We start from the raw sequence: 19,239 nt of genomic DNA, 5'->3' as shown, positions 1-19,239 counted from the left end.
GGATAATGTCATGGTTTGAGCATGTTTTGAGGGTGTTTTTGTTCAAGGCTTTTTCCAGCCAGGTGGAGAAGGGGAGTCCGGGAGGAAGGAGAGACAGGACACCTGGCCCAGGCTAGGCAATGAGGTATTCCATACCATAGCACGTGATGCCCAGGATGCATACTGGGAGAGAGAGAGCTGGAGGGGTAGAGCTCTGGAGGAAAATGGAGGAGGGAGCATGCGGTGCTCAGCCGGGCAGGGTGGAGTGAGTTATGGGTCGGTGGCTGGTGGGGTGTTGTATTCTTTTCACTTGTTGTTTGCTGTATCATTATTATTTGTAGTAGTAAATGGCAGTAGGGGTTTTGTGTTATGCCTTAGCAATTAAACCGTTCTTATCTCAATCCATGGGGCTACATTCTTTGGATTCTCCTTCCTAACTTTCTGGGAGTTGGGGGTCTTGGTTTCCATGACTGTTTGTTTGGGGTTTTTTACTCCTTTAATAAAGAACATAATCAGGGACATTTAAAAAGTTGTATGATGTTTTTATAGTGGTTTTGCCTGAGTGCCTTGCTTCAGTTGCTTGAAATAATCAGTATTTGTGAATATTGGCACACAGACTGAGTTCCACAAGCTATTGTCTATTAATTGAGCCACAGTGATTGTTTATGTACTCTTACCCTGCCTAAATAATAAGGTACAGTGTGTCAGCCTAACCTCAGAAGAGGTCATCTTTATGCTTACACAAAGAAAAGTATTACATGTGATAACTTCCTATAATTTTTGACTGTTTATTTCAGTGAGGATCTGATATCTGTGTTAGGTTTCTTCAAATGAGTCTATCTTTCCATTCTTTTAATTAATTACCTTGACTCAGGGTAATAAAAAAACCCCACTTCTGGAATGCACGCAGCAATTTTCATTTAACATTGCTGTGTAGAAGCCATTTTTTCTATTTCTCATCACTCTCGTGATTGTCGTAGAATCATAGAATAGTTAGGGTTGCAAAGGACCTTAAAATCATCAAGTTCCGATCCCCCTGCCGCGGACAGGGACACCTCACACTAAACCATGGCACCCAAGGCTCTCTCCAGCCTGGACTTGAACACCACCAGGGATGGAGCATTCACATCCTCACCAGGCAACCCATTCCAGTGCTTCACCACCCTTACAGTAAAGAATTTCCTTATATCCAATCTAAACTTCCCCTCTTTAAGTTTTAACCTATTACCCCTTGCCCTTCCACTACAGTCCCTGATGAATAGTTCATCCCCAGCATCCCTGTAGGCCCCCTTCAAATACTGGAAGGCTGCTCTGAGGTCTCCATGCAGCTTTCTCTTCTCCATGCTGAACAGCCCCAACTTTCTCAGCCTGTCTTCATATGGGAGGTGCTCCAATCCCCTGATCATCCTCGTGGCCCTCATCTGGACTTGTTCCAACAGTTCCATGTCCTTTTTATGTTGAGGACACCAGAACTGCACACAATACTCCAGGTGAGGTCTGATGAGAGCAGAAGGTCAGGATCACCTCCTTCAACCTGCTGGTCATGCTCCTTTTGATGCAGCCCAGAATACGGTTGACTTTCTGGTCTGTATGTGTGCACTGCTGGCTAATTTGCATTTTCTCATCAACCAACACTCCCAAATCCTTCTCCACTGGGCTGCTCTAAATCTCTGCCCAACCTGTAGCTGTGCATGGGATTACTCTTACCCAGGTGTAGGACCTTGCACTTGGCATGGTTATACTTGATAAGGTTGGCATCAGCCCACCTTATAAGCGTGTCAAGGTCCCTCTAGATGGCATTCCTTCCCTCCAACGTATCAACTGGACCACAGAGCTTGGTGTCATCGGCAAATTTGCTGAGGGTGCAGTCAATCCCACTTTCCATATCAGCAACAAAGATGTTAAACAAGACTGGTCCCAACACCGGTACCTGAGGGACACCACTCGTTACTGGTCTCCAGCCGGACATTGAGCCATTGACCACAACTCCTTGAGTGCGGCGATCCAGCCAGTTCTTTATCCACCATCTATCAAATTGATGTCTCTCCAATTTAGAGACAAGGGTGTTGTGTGGGACAGTGTCGAACAGTTTGCACAAGTCCAAGTAGATGATGTCAGCTGCTCTAGCCCTGCCTATCAGTTCCACAGCCCCATCATAAAAGGCCACCAAATCAGTCAGGCAGGATTTCCCCTTAGTGAAACCATGCTGGCTGTCACCAAGCACCTTGTTGTTTTTCATGTGCCTTAGCATGCCTTCCAGGAGAATCTGCTCCAAGATTTTGCCAGGCACAGAGGTGAGACTGACTGGTCTGTAGTTCCCTGGGTCATCCATTTTCCCCTTTTTGAAAATGGGTGCTATATTTCCCTTTTTCCAGTCATCTGGAACTTCACGTGACTGCCATGTTTTTTCAAATATGATGGACCATGGTTTAGCAACTTCATTTGCCAGCTCCTTCAGGACCCACGGATGGATTTCATCAGGTCCCATGGACTTGTGCATGTTTAGGTTCTGAAGATGGTCTCGAGCCAGATCCTCTCTTACAGTGAGCCCAAGGTCTTCATTCTCACAGTCCCTCTGTCTGCCTTCCAAGACTTGGGTGATGCGGTCAGAGCATTTGCCAGTGAACACTGAGGCAAGGAGGTCATTAAGAACCTCAGCCTTCTCCAATCCAGGGTAGCCAGTTCTCCTGATAGTTTCTGAAGTCAGCCTGCGTTGTCCCTAATCTGTCTTTTATTTGCTACATACCTATAGAATCTTTTCTTGTTATCCTTCACATCCCTAGCCAAGTTTAATTCTAACTGGGCCTTAGCTTTCCTAACCTGGTTCCTAGCTTCCTGGACAACATCCCTGTATTCATCCCAGGCCACCTGTCCTTGCTTCCATCTTTTATAAGCTTCTTTTTTCCTTTGAAGTTTCCTCATCAGCTGCTTATCCATCCAAGGAGGTCTCATGGTCCTCCTGCTGCACTTCCTTCTAGTTGGGATGCAACACTCCTGAGCTTGTAGTAGGTGATCCTTGAATATCAGACAACAGTGTTGATGATTTTGATTGATTGGTCGATTTTTGATTTGATTGATTTTGGATTTGATTTCGATTTGTTTGATTTATGCTGATTATTTTATTGTTTCTAATAGTAGTTAATTGCTTGTCGATTTGAGTGTCATATCAAAGCAGATACAAGTAAGAATTTGTTTTCCATAAATTTTCAAAATGGTGTTACATTTTACAGAGGTGCTTTTCATAGTATATAAGTCACAGTATCATACGTAGGTAATGTCATAAAGAGAATGTATGTGTTCATCTAGGCCTGCCTACTGTTTAGTAATTAAGTGAAAAGTAAATTCTGTCTAGGACTCTGCTTGACCATATGCAAAGAAATAACTTATCCCAAAAGTGTATTTTAGAAAGATCTACCCAGAACCTTTCACCATTAGCAGTCACTTTCTCTTTTAGACAACATTTTAAGACACTTTGAGTTTAGTTTTTCGGAAATGATGGTGACACAATTACAAATATTAAAAACTATTATAATACTATTACGAAATGTTGGGAAAATACTTTTGTCCTGAGTCCCATTCTTTACTTGCTAACATCTCTTGACAGTTGTGGAGCCAGAGTGTGAAAAAAGTTCTGCAACTACTTACTACTGGTACAGAGAAGCACTGAATATTTCCAGCTCTCTGTCAGAAAGCGGGGGTTTAAACTGGAAGATGACTATCTGCTTGCTGGCTGCCTGGGTCATGGTATGCCTAGCCATGATCAAAGGAATTCAGTCCTCAGGCAAGGTGAGTATACTGTTTACCTAAATGACAGTGTTTTACTTTGAAGCATTTCATGACATTTTTGTTCACCACGCCCTCTGTTTACTCTCCCCTGAAATCTGTAGGAGCAGGTTAGAAGCTGTGACTCACCCTAATATTTGTATAGTCTCAGGTAGAGGAATGTTAGTAGTTGAGCTTTAAAACTGTAGTAATTTTAGTGGGAATTATAGTAATTTAGTGGGAGTTGAGATCTCAAGAATAATTTCTGTTCCCATCAGCATAACTGCTATTCATAACATAATGTGCAGCATAAGTCGGTGTGCTTCTAAATGTCTCTAAATGTCTACGAATTAGGTTCCCATGTATACTTGCATTATATTTGCAGTGCATCCAGATCCTCAAAAAGACTTGCCATTTTTGTTACTGTCATTGGTACACATGCTTCTGTCATTAACACAGTTGCTTTTCAGGATTCTGGTTTGTTCCTTTTGACTAATGACTGCCATCCCTTTGCATCTGAGTACACTACCCTGTCTTTCCTTGCTATGCAGCCAGCTGGCTTGGCTAGTGAGTGTTTTGCTAGCTCCGTTGATCTCTGTGGGATCCTAAATGAAAAATAATCTATTTCAATAGCAAAAACTTTTGCTATTAAAAGGTTTGGCAATGAAGTGGAAAATTCTGTGACCTTTTTAGTGTATTTTAATTAAAAAACTAGCAAGTTTAGTGAGTGAATTATTTTACTATAAAGTACAGAATAGATTTGCTTGTCAGTGATGGAGAATGAAAGATTGTATTTGATTACTTTTATTTTTTGTTGGTTTGGTACTGGGCATTGCTTAGTGATTCTAATCCATTGGTTATGTACTTCCATTGACTCTTGTCTCCTGAAGACAAAAATAATTTCTATTTATGCTCTGTAGCTTTACTATACCATGTACTTGAATCAAAGTGCATTTGTAAAGTGAAACATTTCTGAAGAAATCTACTTCTGTCCTTGTCATCATCTCATTGAATTCTCACTGAACTTCCCTGGAAGCCCAGCTGTTTTTGGTTAGTCAACACAATGGCAACCGTATTGTTTTAGGAGAGAATTTATTTTACAGTTGTGACTTTGCTTTCTTCTGCAGAGACAAGGGGAATGGGAAGTTCCCCTACATGTTCTGTAACAGCATATGATTATCAAAGAGATACTGAATAGTTAGTGAAGCTCTTGAAAATAAAGTCCATGGATGTCATGTTAAATTTCTTCTTAATGTCTTTCAGATCATGTATTTTAGTTCCCTTTTTCCTTATGTGGTACTTTTATGCTTTCTGATCAGAGGACTGCTCCTTAATGGGTCAGTGGATGGAATTCGTCACATGTTCACACCTAAAGTGAGTGCTTAATTTCTGTTTGCAATGTATGCAGTGGCAATTTGACCATTTATGAATGCTCTCATTTAAGCTTATTTTCTTCATAGAACATTTAGCCGTATTTCTGTTTGGTTAAATGAGATAACAAGCCCTTAGGTCCAAAGGCTCTAGGTGTCCCAGGGGCCTTTGTAGAGTTACCTCCTTTAGGTGAAAGGTTCCCAGAGTTAGATGCTTTTACAAAGCTAATGAGTGAAAGTGCTGTTTGACTGAATGACTGTTCAGAGAGGTCCAAATACTGAACAGAGAAGTGAATCTTAAATCTTGCCATTTGGTAGGATTGAAATGCCTGGTTCTGGGATGTCACAGTGAAATGCCTTACCTTGAATGCTGTCATGGCTTTACGCAATTAACTGACTCCTTTTGAAAGAGGACAGGTTTGCTCCTTTGTAGAAATAAATTAATGCTGTTTGCATAGTAGCCCAAAGTACAGGGGAATTATCTTTAATACTAAAATAGTGTAAGTACTCACCACTCAGCTTTTCTTATTGTGTTCTTTATGGTTGTCATGTCATGCTGAGATAGCAGCAGGTCTAAACATTTTCTTTTTTTTTTTTTTTTAAATTTTTCTTTTTTTTTTTTTTTACTGTCAACATTTTAATGGGGAATGTGTCTTACAGAGCTTTAGATTTTATAACTAGGGAGGTTAGAAAGGCTTTTACAGATCATTGTTTAGCCTGAAGATCTAAATTATGCTGGCCCACACCCATCTCAAGTGCTTGTAACCATACCTAGACTACAGGAACAGCACATTTGAGTAGTCAGAGTAATACTCTGCAATGCATAATGCTGGGCTTCATACTGTAAACTTCCCAACAAGTCCACTTCATAATACAGTTAAGCAGGACAGGAGTGACATCTTAAAAACAGAAGCCAAATAATAGGCTGATTAAAATCAATGCGCATAGTGGCTAATGCCACATGACAGGTTGTTGTCAGTTTTATTGATCCCAGGTGTTCTGAGTCTGTGGAGAACTGTGATACATAGTCATGCTCCACTCCCTGTAAGGGCTTTAGAGAGTTGTGGTTCTGCAGGAACTTGCAGGCTGCTTGGGCAGATCTGGGAAATCAGAGGAACAGAGAAATGTAATGCTTATTGACAAAGTCTGTAGCAGAGATGGAGAGATAGAATACAAACCTCTAGAAGTTATAATTCAGTTTCTTGATCACATTTTTAATCCTTTCTTTAGCTAGAGAAGTGTCACTAAATATTGAAGGAAACACCCCTTGAATACCAACAACTCTTCACTGTTCTATCTTTCATAAATCAGACCTTAAAAAGAAATTGCAGCTGATGCTTACTTTAAAAGTTATGTTTTAACTTAGTTACACAGTTGTTCCAAGTTTTAATTCCTCCTACTGGTTTCCAGTTCTGTATCTCAAAATTTAAGTTGTGGTTTAAATTTGAGGTTAGGAGGCCTGTATGTCACATAAATATAAATGTAAATATAAACCTTCAAAAGTATTTTCATTATAATGTCTGATTATAAGACATTATAAGATAATGTCTGTATTTTGGTGCTAATTTGGAGTGTAGATTCGTATGAAACTACCTAAGGGAATTTAGAGTACCCTACCTGTTGTTTCCATTCACTCCATAGTGTTAACAGTTTCTCTGTGGAGGAGGGCTGTAAAAAGGATTGCTAAACTGATCCAAGTTGAAAATTATAGCGTTAGACATAAAAGGGAAGGCGAAAACATCTTCTTAGCTTTGATTAGTTCAGTTTTACAACCACATTTAGACCACCAACAACCACAACATACTCCCACAGAGTTGTGTTAGTGCAGCAGAGGACTAGCACACATTGGTGCAGGTGTGAGCGCACAGGGCTAATGAAGAGGGGGAGGATTTCTCAGTTTGGTGTGTCTAATGAATGAATTCTGAATAATAACCTTCATGAAATACCTAAAGAAAGGTATATGTAAAGTACACTGAAGTCAGCTGCTGCAATGAAGCTGCATTAGGACTGAATGAAGCTTAAAATCCAAAGCCCCCAGAATTTCACTGAAAAAATCTTATCTAGCAAATCAATTACAAATTTATTTTGAAGTGCTAGACAATGTGTGTCTGAGAGCATACTGACTTCGATGGTGCTGAATTACACACTCCAGAAAGCGAGAAGTGTTTTGGTACTTAATCCAGTTACAGATTTGGCAAAAGTTAAGAATATTCCTTGACCTCCCTCTAGTGGGAAAACTCCAGAATGACTCTGTGATGCAGGCAGCTAGAACTATGTGCAACAGCTACTTGTGCATTGTAATTAAAACAAAAATTGTGAGCCTGGAACAAGTTTATTGTCATAAACACCGCCCCCCTCCCCGAATGTAGTGTATTTTAGCTATATACAAATGAATACAGCAGGTACCTTCTGCCTGTTTATAATAAATTATATACCTTTATGGTAAACTGGAAAATTTTTCAAAATGTTACAATAACAGATTTATCTTTTTTTCCTTCAAGTAAGGTAAGACAGACAGTCCTAACAGTGCTGGCATCTCTGCTCATGGTTTCTGGTTTTACTGTTTGCAATAAGCCTAGAGTTGGATTGGTTGGGGTTTTTTTAGATTACATGTGCAAACATAAGGCCTTTCACTGTTAAAGGGAGGCCCTGAATCAACTTCAGAAAAACTAATGTATAAATTTCACGTATAATTCTTTTTATGATTCAGTATCTAAAAGAATCTGAGATAGACAGACTTATAACTGTTATAAGTTATGACTTATAACTTTGTAACAAAGATATTTCTTGAAGTACAATCATCTGAATGAGCAATACAGTTCAGTTTTTTTGATAAAAGGTTTAAGTGTACCTCAAATACCTGACCCATTTAACTTAGGGTAAGTTCAAGGCATCTGGCTTAAGGAAGATTTGACTTGTGAGCTATAGAGATTGTGGTGGCTAACGTTTATTTCATCTATTGCATTTTGCTTTACATATTTGCATGTGTAGAATCCCATATAAGCATGTGTATCTCATGTTCACCTTTTTTTTCGAAAAGTAACAACAAAGCAACTTTCAGCATACCTAATGCATTTATAAGAGGGTTGATCATCTCAAAATACACTGTAATTCTAACAACTGTTAAAAAAAGGACAGTAAATACTGTAAAATTAAAATGTAAGTTCTGATGTATTTCTCAGTATGACTAGCTGCTTTTTGAATTATCGTATATCTCCAGCAGTGTCTCATTATTGGGAACATAGTATATAGCATGTTTCTCTTTAAGGATTGTATCATATAAAATTAAGAGAATTTCTAGCCCATAAGTTCATTGAACTTTAGGTGTCATATTCAGCTTTCATTCTATCATAATGAAAATACATTTGTAGTTGAGTATTAGTGTTTTATGATGTAGGTTGTCTTCCTGTTTGTTATTTTTTTGTTTTTTTTTTTTCTGTTATCTATTTCTGTTAATCTATTTCTATTATAATAGAAATGCATTTTATAGCTGACATATATTATATCTAATTTCAAACAGCTTGAAATAATGCTGGAGCCCAAGGTCTGGAGAGAAGCTGCTACTCAGGTGTTCTTTGCCTTAGGGCTTGGATTTGGTGGAGTCATTGCCTTTTCAAGCTACAACAAGAGAGACAACAACTGCCATTTTGATGCTGTACTGGTGTCCTTCATCAATTTTTTCACTTCTGTGCTGGCAACTTTGGTGGTGTTTGCAGTTCTGGGCTTCAAAGCCAATATCATAAATGAAAAATGTGTTATCCAGTATGAATATTTTTTTTTTCATTTATATTTCATGTATGAGTTAACACAGGTCATTGAGTTTGATTTCTCTGTTTTATTATGTTTTACAGAAATTCAGACAAGATTTTAAAACTTTTAAAAATGGGCAATCTGAGCCAGGATATGATCCCACATCATATCAATTTCTCAAGCATTACAGCAGAAGATTACAATTTAGTTTATGACATTATTCAGAAAGTTAAAGAAGAAGAGTTTGATTCTCTTGGTCTGAAATCTTGTCAAATTGAAGATGAACTTAACAAGGTGAGAGTAATAAGCGAGTCTTGAATACAGAGATGATGAGCAGATGAATATTTGTAAGTCTGTGTAAGTATACTTCATAGTTTGTTTCAGTCTATCAGTACAGTGTACCTGTGAGAAGTGCACCTATAGAGATCCATATGAAAACATGTTTGTGCAGGGTTACATTCTAGCTCACCTAATGACTTTTGGGTCAGATGTCCTAATATAGTCTTCACTGATTTATAATGTATTTTGATCCTTATATTGCTCTCCTCAGGAGGTGATAAGTTTTTTAAGTTCTGTTCTTTAGAAGAGTAGAGCATGAGAATTTTTCCAGACTAAACAGAGGTGTACCTATTCAGTGTCATACTTTGATATCTTCCAACGTTAAGATACAATCATTAAACATAAATATTGTTTCATTAGAAAGTAAAAAAGTTATTATTTACTTATTAGGTAATTGGTTAATGAATATCATCCTGGTTTGAAATCTTTACTGTAAGCCAGATCTGTAAATTTTCTAGCTTTTTCTAGCTTTTTCAGAGGGACTTCCAGTTACAAGCATAGACCTCTATATGGTTGTGCCAGCATCTGAAGCTAAAACGTAAAATCAGTCATTTAGACATTAAAAGTTTCTGCATTATTCCTGCCATTTGAAATTTGAAAGAAGTAATTACAGAAATAAAGTCCTTTATACACTTAGTGGAGAAAACTGTGTGTTTTGTAGCAGCTCTGTATAATAATAGCTCTTATGCAAAATAATTAATGAAAGAGACATAGAAGTTCCAGCTGGACACAAGAGGGAAATTTTTTCACAATGAGAACAATCAGTCTTTGCAATAATCTTCTCTGGGAAGTGGTGCATTCCCTGGCACTGAATATTTCTATGATTGAGCAGGACAGGGTGCTGGAACATCTTGTATAGACTGCTTTTTGCCAGGAAAAGTTGCACCAGATTAATCTTGAGGTCCCTTCCAACCTGGTATTCCATGATTCTCTGAAAGAAATGTGTTGCTAATATCATTCAACTTACAGATTCTCAGCCAAATCCAGTATTTCAGTAAATTCAGTACTAATTAAGTACTGAAGGTTTGGAAGAATTGCATATTAGATGGCTACCTTTAAGTTTTAATCAATGGCATTGTATGAACAGGAAGCCGGACTATCAAACTACAAAAAAGAAAAAAAAAAAAAAGAAATACCATCCATAAATAATAATGGGGATTTTTCTCACTGACAGGCGGTTCAAGGAACTGGTTTGGCTTTTATTGCCTTTACAGAAGCAATGACCCACTTCCCTGCTTCTCCATTCTGGTCAGTCATGTTCTTCCTCATGTTAGTAAATCTGGGACTTGGAAGTATGTTTGGAACCATTGAAGGCATCATCACACCTATTGTTGATACCTTCAAAGTCAGGAAAGAAATTCTTACTGGTGAGTTGCACAAACTTTCTTTTCTCACTAGAGTTAAGGTAAGGTTTTTTTTGGATCCTATGATCATTTCTTGTTTTTTGACATGAGAGTTTTCAGTGCTGACATTTTACAAAGCAGTAAATCATTGTATTCCAGACTGTACTTCCAGTGTTAAACAAAATGTGTAGTTGTCTGGGGGGTTTTATTTAAATGCCTAAAGTTATTTGAGGTGTAGCCTGTTCATATGGCTCTGATCTTGTAGCAATTTCTCTTTTTGAGGCAGAAAGGCAGCATAAAATGTGAAAGGTAAGTTTTGGAAAATCTGCATGACATCTGACAAGGACTTGGTATGTTATGCACAAATTATGTGACAGGAAGGATAGAAAATTAAAAATGTAATAAGCTGCTTTAACATTATCTACCTCTATGAAGGAAATAGTAAGATATTTTCTAAGAGCTAACCCTGGATGCAGCAGAGCATTGCTCCTTCCTGGCTGCTTTCCTTACCTTAAGTTAATTAATAAGATTTAACAGAAAACAGTTTGGGTTTTTTTTTTTGCTTTGCTAGAGGAAAATTCTTCTGAAAAAACAGTTGATTTATCTTTAGGAAGTTCTAACCTATTGAGCAGTTGTTTATTTGGTTTTCTTTGTTAGTTTTATCAGCTCTTTAATTCTTACTGAATAACCAGTGTGACATTTAGAAACTAGCTGTTCTTTCTAATTTTATATGCAAGTACGGTGGTATATAGCCATTACTCTGGCGTAAAGGAGTATTTTACAATAATTCCTTGTAACTGCATTTGAAAAAGAAACCTTTTAAGATAAAGTTATATTAAAGAACTGCTTTTAACTTGTAATATTTTGAGTGGTATGCATGCATGATTTTTGCTGAACTCGGTTGTACTCAAAGGATTACAACTCTATGTAGTGTTATATAATTACCTTACAAAGCTATAGTGCTTTGAAGTGTATACTGCATGAAGTGTATACTTCATGCAGTATTGGTGATCTTTAATAAGGATTATGCCTGCACAACCCACGAATATTCAATTTTTACAGAAGTGTGAGCACATCTGCAGTTTTTTGCACCATGGTTCCAGTCCAGTTCCTGTTGAGCTCAGGGAAACAAACTCATAAGCTAAAAGATTTTTTGCATTCAAGTATTTCCAAATCAGATTAATTTCCTCAGTCTCCAAGGCAGCTGTACTTGAAAGCCCACTAGTCCCCCTGACCATTTCCTGGGACTGTCTGTGCCAAGGATGCACGGAACATCTGAACAAGTCGAGGTGGTGTACTTTTCCCACTCATTCCCAGTCAAGCTGATTTCAGCCTCCAGTATTCAGCTGTTGGGATCCTCCTATCACTCCAGAAATCCAAATGGGTTCTACCTCTTGATAGCTTGATGGCATCAAGAGTGCACTCTGCACCAGTGCCTACTAGAGCCTTATACTCCTGTGGGACTCATGTGCCAAGCCATCTGCTCCACACACTCCAGTAAACCCAACTGTTCCTAGCCTCCACCTGGCTGGAGGCAGGGCCCTTCTAGTCCTGGTTATAGAATTCTGCACTCGCTTCTTGTGAAAGTTAGAATTCCTTTCCATACAATCAGGAGTCCTTCCACTGTGTCTGCTCACTGGAGACTGAAGCAACAATTTTCCTGGAAGAACATCCATTTGTGATTGTTTTTCCTTGCAATTCATGTAGCTGTGGCTCTAGGACTGAGGTAGATTTTCCATCTCACTTCATGTCCATGTGACTTGTGTGCATTGGACTTCATCTGGATATGTGAGTGACTGTGTGTCACTTGCCTGGGTGACAGATAACATTCTTCCTTCATGGAATACCTTTTGTTCACGCTTGACAGGAGACTTCCAGAGGCTGAGGACATGTGTCCCTTTTCCAATTGCCTTGTCAACACCCCTTTCCCTAGAAAGTGATCCCAGCTGCTTGGCTTCCCTGTACTCTAATTCCAAACTGCCAGCCCCATTATCCCAGCACCAGAGAAGCTAGGTGTTAATGTGTTCAGCTAGATGACATCTGAAATCTTTTCATATATTCAATTGGTTGTCCCTAAACAAAAAAAAGGGGCAGAAATTTTGTTGCTTAGTGTAAAAATGCACTTAGACTAATCCTAATGGAACTTCACTCTGTAAGTAATTAGGGGAAGTCTGTTCAACCTTTATACTTTTTAGAATTATAGTCCTAAACTTTTTAGCCTTTTTTTTTCACTTTTTCACTTCTAAATTATTTTAACTTCTGAATTCCAAAAAGTCGTCTATTGACCAAGTAACATGATGTATGATGTTTAGCTTGCCAATTCTGTTTATTTTAGCCTTGCATTCACATTAAGTTGAATGTTTAATGAGAAATAGTCACTTGACTAATCTCTGCTGCGTAATCAGTATTGGTGCAATATGGCAATTCCAGTAATTCTAGTTTAGCAGCTTTTCTGTTATGTAGGGAATAGGTAAGATTCCTAGTATTCTTAAAATTGAGACCCCACCCCCTCCAAAAAAAGAGTAAACCATTTCAAACTTTGATTATATGAAATATAATGAAATCCTGAGTTAAGGTATATCTTTGCTGTTTAGAGCTCTCCTATTTCCTCTTGTGGAACTTCATTTTAATTACAGCTCACATTTCTGTCCTTTATTCCAGTCATTTGCTGCTTGGTAGCATTTTTAATTGGCCTGATCTTCGTGCAGCGCTCTGGGAATTATTTTGTGACAATGTTTGATGACTACTCAGCTACTCTGCCCCTGCTTATTGTGGTCATTTTGGAGAATATTGCAGTCACCAGAATTTATGGAATAAACAAGTAAGTGAAGGAAATGTATCTCCCTGTACATAACAGTATTCATTACAATAGCAATTACTATTTAAAGCATGAAGTATTTGCTACGTATGCATAGATACAAGTAAGCAGAAAGTGGATCAATCTGGATGTGACTGAAAACAGGTTTGGAGCAAGATATACTGCATTGCACTGTAGTGAAACACAAAGAGCTATTGCAACAGATACAAAGAGAGGAGAGTACAGAAAAAGAGGCAAAAGAAGAGATACGCAAGTATGAGGAATTTATGTAGAAATAAGACAGCAAGCGTCACAGCAATTAACTGTTCTTTGCATTAGTTGTGAGAGGAAATAGAGAAAATGATAGGAAAAGACAGGGTCAAAACTTACTTGGAAGCAGCCCAGTTGACAGTGAAGTTAAGTGAGTTTCTATCAGTGATGGCTGAAGAGAAATGACCATCAAGTCCTTCTAATTTTTTTACATTTTAAGACTGCAATCACCAGAATATGTTCAGTAAGCGAGACTGATACTTGCCATGTGTAAGGAATATAAGAGTTTGTATGACAAAATAACTCATGCAATCCACAGATAAAACGGAGTATGCTATACTAGGTGCTGAAGTAATTTAAACAGCTGTGATTCCTTTGCATGTACAAAGGGTGCACAGAATGGGTGGGTTTTCATTTGACATTTTGCTTGCTCAATCTGAGTAATCAGTCAGTCAATCACAATAATGAAATAAACTATATTAAGAAAATTTAACTTAATGGTTTCCAGACATTGTTTCTGGTCTGTGCAAGTAGTGCCTGTGTCTGCTTATTTGTTAAAGGAGAATTCCCACTAGGGCCACATGTATGATGCTATGGTTAATCACATAAACATGAAAACACCATGTAGATGTTATTGCACATGCAAATGAAAGATAAAGCAGATGATCAGGTTGGTAATGTCCAGTCAAGTAGAGTTCCACTGTGAAGGTAGACATGCCAAAATGTTTACCTGTGAGGAAGTTGATGTTAAGGAATAGCTAAAATACGGTAATATTTTGCTTCTGAATCAGAGTACAGTTGATTCATGTTTTCAGAAAGGGTTCTGACAGGATAAAGTGAAAAGTTACCAGCCAATTTTCTTATTCATAATGGCCTCCTGAACCTCCCTCTGGAGTATTCCTAATATTTTTTCTGATGTATATTTCTCCAGAATATCCTTCAGGAACCCAGCATTCTTGTTTGCAAAAACTGCCAGAATCAATAGCTTCAGGTTGTCATCAGCTGTGATAGCACCGAGGGGTCCTCCTTGTAGATAAAGATCCATACATATATTTCCTGTCTTTGATCAGATAGGAAGAAAATAACACATTGCATCCAAAAGGATTATAGCCAAAGGATAGGCAATATCCATCCTGTAGCCAAGAAGGAAAATCTTCTATGCTGGAATGAGTGCTAAAGGAGCTTGGTAGCTTTTAAAAGAGGATAAATAGGATGGAGTTGGTGAAAAACTTTAAAGTGAAGATAATAGATTTATGCTCAACTGGATAAAGTTCTGGAGATCCCAGAAAGGAGAGGCTATCTATAGTGGAGCACAATACATTTGTAAATTCAGCTGCTTCTTAATGCTTCATTGCAGTGTAAGCAAAGGATAGAACACCCCACACTCTGCAGTTCAAAAACATTTTTGAGTTTATATGACAGTAGCTTCACATGTGTAACTGCTTTGAAAACATATTTGTTTCTATGAGAGCTTTTTTGAGAGGCACATTTCAGAAGGGAGTGGGATCACAAGGGAGTTAAAACAGAATTAGTGCTTGTGCACACTCCAAAAGAATTAATTCTAAAAATATTCACTCTTTTTCTACTGTCTCTGGAACCATGTACTCCTCCATCAAGAGTACAAAAATAGGAGTTTTGTTCATATCATAACTTGCAATTTTGAGGCACAAGGAGACAGATTTAAAACTTCACAAAGTTCTATTTCAGCACTTACATGATGCAAACCATAGCTTATGCATAAAATTATTTTTTACACTGCACCAACATGTGGGTTCAAAATTAATTTTGCGGAATCTGTAAGATGTGCTGGTTTTATATGTCCTCAAAAGTAATGACACATGCCTTAGTAAATAACCCATTAGACAATGCAAGAAGATGTAAAAAAGAATCTTCTAAAAGGAAGGTGAGTTTAAATATCTTTCCAGCGCAGTCCAGCAAGCACTTTGCTAAGTCACTGCACTGTGTAGCAAATCCACTTGCTCATTTGTTCTGAACTAGAAATACAAACTTGTTTTTCTTTGGCCCATTAAGTAATCTAAACTGCAGCCTTTTCTATACATGCAGTTTTTCAGGGTTGGGTCCTTCAAATTAGTTGCTAATATCGATTATAGTACTTAAAATTTCAGTATTTCAGTGCACGCACTAACAATAAGCTTTTATTCCCTTCATAGGTTTATGGAGGATCTGAAGGATATGCTTGGGTTTTCTCCAAGCCAGTATTATTACTACATGTGGAAGTATGTTTCACCTTTAGTATTGTTGTGTTTGTTGGTAGCTAGTGTTGTCCAAATGGGATTAAGTCCTCCTGGCTACAATGCTTGGATTGAAGATACGGTATGTATATAACAGTTGCTATCATAGTGATCATATCTGAAATATTTCAGAAATACATAAAAAGACAAAAGAATTGCAATTAGAAATTCATAATCATTATAAATAATGACATGGTTGTTTTTATCTCAAGTAAAATTAATGTAAAACCAGACATTTTTTAAATTTTAGAGTAGTTCTGCTTTAAAATATAAGTACTTGACATGAACCTTGATGCTTTGTGTGACTTTTTAGTTTGTAGATGTTACTCACTTTCCTTAAATCTTATTTTCCTAGAGAAAATAGTTGGGCAATAACAATAAATAATTTCAGATGGCATATTTCTTTTTCAATGTGAAATTACATACTAGGATTTAGTCATGTCATAAATTTTCCCCTTTGGGAATGCATATCACATCGTAGGTAACAGCTGTGTTAAAATCTGTTTCTGATAAGAGTGTTTGATTTGTACAAAAGTTGTCTGTGTGAATAGTACAGTCAATGCTGTGTGTTGGCTCCAAAAAGAAATTCAGTCAAGGTAACTCCTAAGAGTTCTTCTAGCATGTAGGCTCAACAGCCCTCAGGTATTTCTACAGGCTTGTCATACAAAACACAGAGAGAGAAAAATATCAGAGAAATGAATGTTGGGGACCCTTCTGAATGGACAACTGTCTGAATTAGCTGTGAGGAGATTGCAGCAGAGACAGGTAAAGCACAAACACAAGAGGTTGGCTTTATAGTAGGTAGACATCTACCTCTAATGAGACAACCACTGCTACTTTCTCAGGAGTCTTAGAAAAATGTTCTTGTTTATGATTATTCTTGCCTTTAAAAATTAGAAAGAGAGATACCTTGGAATACCAAACATAATATTCCTTTCCATGTGTATAAAATCAAGCAAACTGAATTTGTTGGCCAGTGAGTCATGTTGTGGGGTGCAGTCACTGCCCCAGTAAATGTGTTTGTTATAGTTTGCATTAAATTTATAAGAAGTGGAACAATTCCAGGGAGTCATCTGGGACAGTCCCTGTCTAGACTAGCTGTTGGCCTACAAGGACTTATTTTCCAGGCACAGTAACAAATTCCACTCCACACTTGTCTGTTCTGAACATCCTTTAAAGAATCAGAGAGCAGCTGCAGATAAATGCACCAGAAAGCCTACTGTGAAAATCCTGATTTGGGCTCTGCTGGAGTATTCTGAGTGTCTCAGAAACTGTGGGACAGTGTTTAGGTCCTACTCCCTGGCAAAAAGATGGCAATCCTACATCTCCATTTGAGATCTGTAATGATGCTCACATTGTGGGTGCAAGGTGACAAAAAGATGAAAATGGCACGCCTCGGTGCGGACTGCAGCTTTGCTTTTTTTCAGTGAAGACTTATTCTTTGTTTTTCTCTTGTGTTCCTCAGGCCACGGAAGAGTTCCACAGCTATCCAACATGGGGAATGATTGTCTGTATATCTCTGATGGTGTTGGCCATACTGCCAGTCCCAATAGTCTACATGGTTCGCCGTTGCAACCTTATTGATGACAGCTCTGGTAGTTTGGCATCTGTATCCTACAAAAGAGGCCGGATAATAAAGGAACCTGTTAATCTGGAGGGGGATAATACAAGTCTGATTCATGGGAAGAGTCCAAGTGAAGTGCCGTCTCCAAATTTTGGCAAAACCATCTATCGAAAACAGACAGGATCACCAACTCTGGACACTGCTCCAAATGGACGCTATGGTATTGGATACCTGATGGCTGATATGCCTGATATGCCGGAGTCTGATTTGTAACTGCAGTAAAAAAAGTGCTGTTAGTTTCTCCTTTCTCACTGATCGTGGCTCTCTTACGAGAAGTGGTCAGCTTCACTTAGTAGGATGCGATCTCAGGTGCTCCATAGTGACAGTCTTTAAAATGTCATGACTGTATGTACAGGTTGAGAAAACTGGCTTTGGATTAATCCTCTGGGGTTTTGTTTGCACTGAAGGGAACACATTCAAAATCAGTGGTAGTCTACATCTGCCAGTATAGCCAGGGGTTTGTTTTTTTAATTCATTTATAAATTTAAAGCTTTCTATCTCCAAAGCCCAGGTGTCACTCAAATGAGAAACTATTTGTGTGGTGATATCAGTGAAAATCCTTTTTTTTCTGCTTTCAGGTTAACTCCCCAATATTAAAAGTGAGCTCCAAAGTAGTTCACCAAACCTGTGTTTGTGTAAACACTTGTATACTTTATGTAGATATGCTGTACTTATTTTGTTAGCACTGATAATTACTTAGGCTATTAGCTGAATCAAAAACAAACCTGCAAACTATTTTCTTATGTAATAGCTGTATAGAGCAATAGGATTAGAAAATTGAGGAGTAGACTTACAGAAAGGTGAGGAAAGATTCCCTGTTCACTGGGGACTGCATAAACTGTGTCTGTATACTTTGTGTAAAATACTTGCTTTTTCAGTGTGAAAACAATGTTAGAGTGAGTCACTCCAAGAATCTTAAGGATTGTGCAGATTCTGCATTTTTTTCTATGCTGTGTGCCTAAAAAAGATCTTGATATTTATTGTGGTTACAAGATTACATATATATTATATTTATATAATATACTTGTAATGTAAATATGTATATTATTATTCTGTATGTAATAATTTCAAAAGTTGAAGCAAGATGGCTTTTTAAATTAGTTTCCTTCGGTTTTGCTTCTGTTTTATGCAGGTAATATTTTTCAGTCGGTAATTGTTAAGAACTGTATGGCATTACATTTTAACCTATGAATAAAGAGATTGACAAGGTATTTCTCTGTGATTTCCTAATATGCTTATTATAACACAGCCTGCTTTTCCCTCAGCTAGACTTTTTAAAAGAAAAGTAGAGATGCTGAGTAGAGTAGAGATGTTAAAAGAACCTGAAAACAAAAAATCCTACATCAGTCATCTTAGTAAGCTGTTGGACAAGGGCTGTTACTGTGAATATAGTAGTTGATGTAGCACTGTAAACTGGCATGATACTCTGGAAGCTAGTACGTGATTTGTTCCTTACCTTAAGGAGTGAACTAAGGGCATAACCTAGCTACATTGTCCCAGCATCAGACAAAAAAAACAAATTAATTCGAGGTAAATGCAAGTCTCAGAAGCTGTGTGCTTCAAGAGCACAGTTTTGTGTGTTTCAAGTGTAGAAAAGCTATGCCAAACAAATGAAAAGTACGGAAACCTTAAACAAATCAAAACACCTTAGCAACTTGATAAAATTCCTTAGCAATAACTTGGTTTTGGAGCATATTCCCAGAGCCTTTTTCGTTTCTACCTGGAGCTTTTCATATAATTTCCAATCAACACA

General features: G+C 37.8%; 1 protein-coding gene across 5 annotated transcripts in view; it reads left to right on the top strand.

Moving 5' to 3' along the window:
• SLC6A15 (solute carrier family 6 member 15) overlaps window positions 1-18,697 on the top strand; it is a 42,293-nt gene extending 23,596 nt beyond the window's left edge. For 4 of the 5 annotated variants that reach the window (XM_005147916.3, XM_031047947.2, XM_031047945.2 and 1 more), the window contains 8 exons: window positions 3,584-3,765; window positions 5,005-5,115; window positions 8,632-8,873; window positions 8,963-9,155; window positions 10,375-10,567; window positions 13,205-13,364; window positions 15,782-15,944; window positions 17,328-18,697. In XM_005147916.3, coding sequence (XP_005147973.1) covers window positions 3,584-3,765; window positions 5,005-5,115; window positions 8,632-8,873; window positions 8,963-9,155; window positions 10,375-10,567; window positions 13,205-13,364; window positions 15,782-15,944; window positions 17,328-17,699 — 1,616 coding nt within the window. In that variant the 3' untranslated portion in view covers window positions 17,700-18,697. The other variant, XM_031047949.2, reaches the window with a different exon arrangement.
• Window positions 18,698-19,239: the final 542 nt, after the last annotated feature.

Source organism: Melopsittacus undulatus, chromosome 5 (assembly GCF_012275295.1).
Source record: "Melopsittacus undulatus isolate bMelUnd1 chromosome 5, bMelUnd1.mat.Z, whole genome shotgun sequence".
Taxonomy (NCBI): Eukaryota; Metazoa; Chordata; class Aves; order Psittaciformes; family Psittaculidae; genus Melopsittacus; species Melopsittacus undulatus.
The sequence above is the reverse complement of the archived record's forward strand: the minus strand, read 5'-3'. Positions and strand labels throughout refer to the sequence as shown.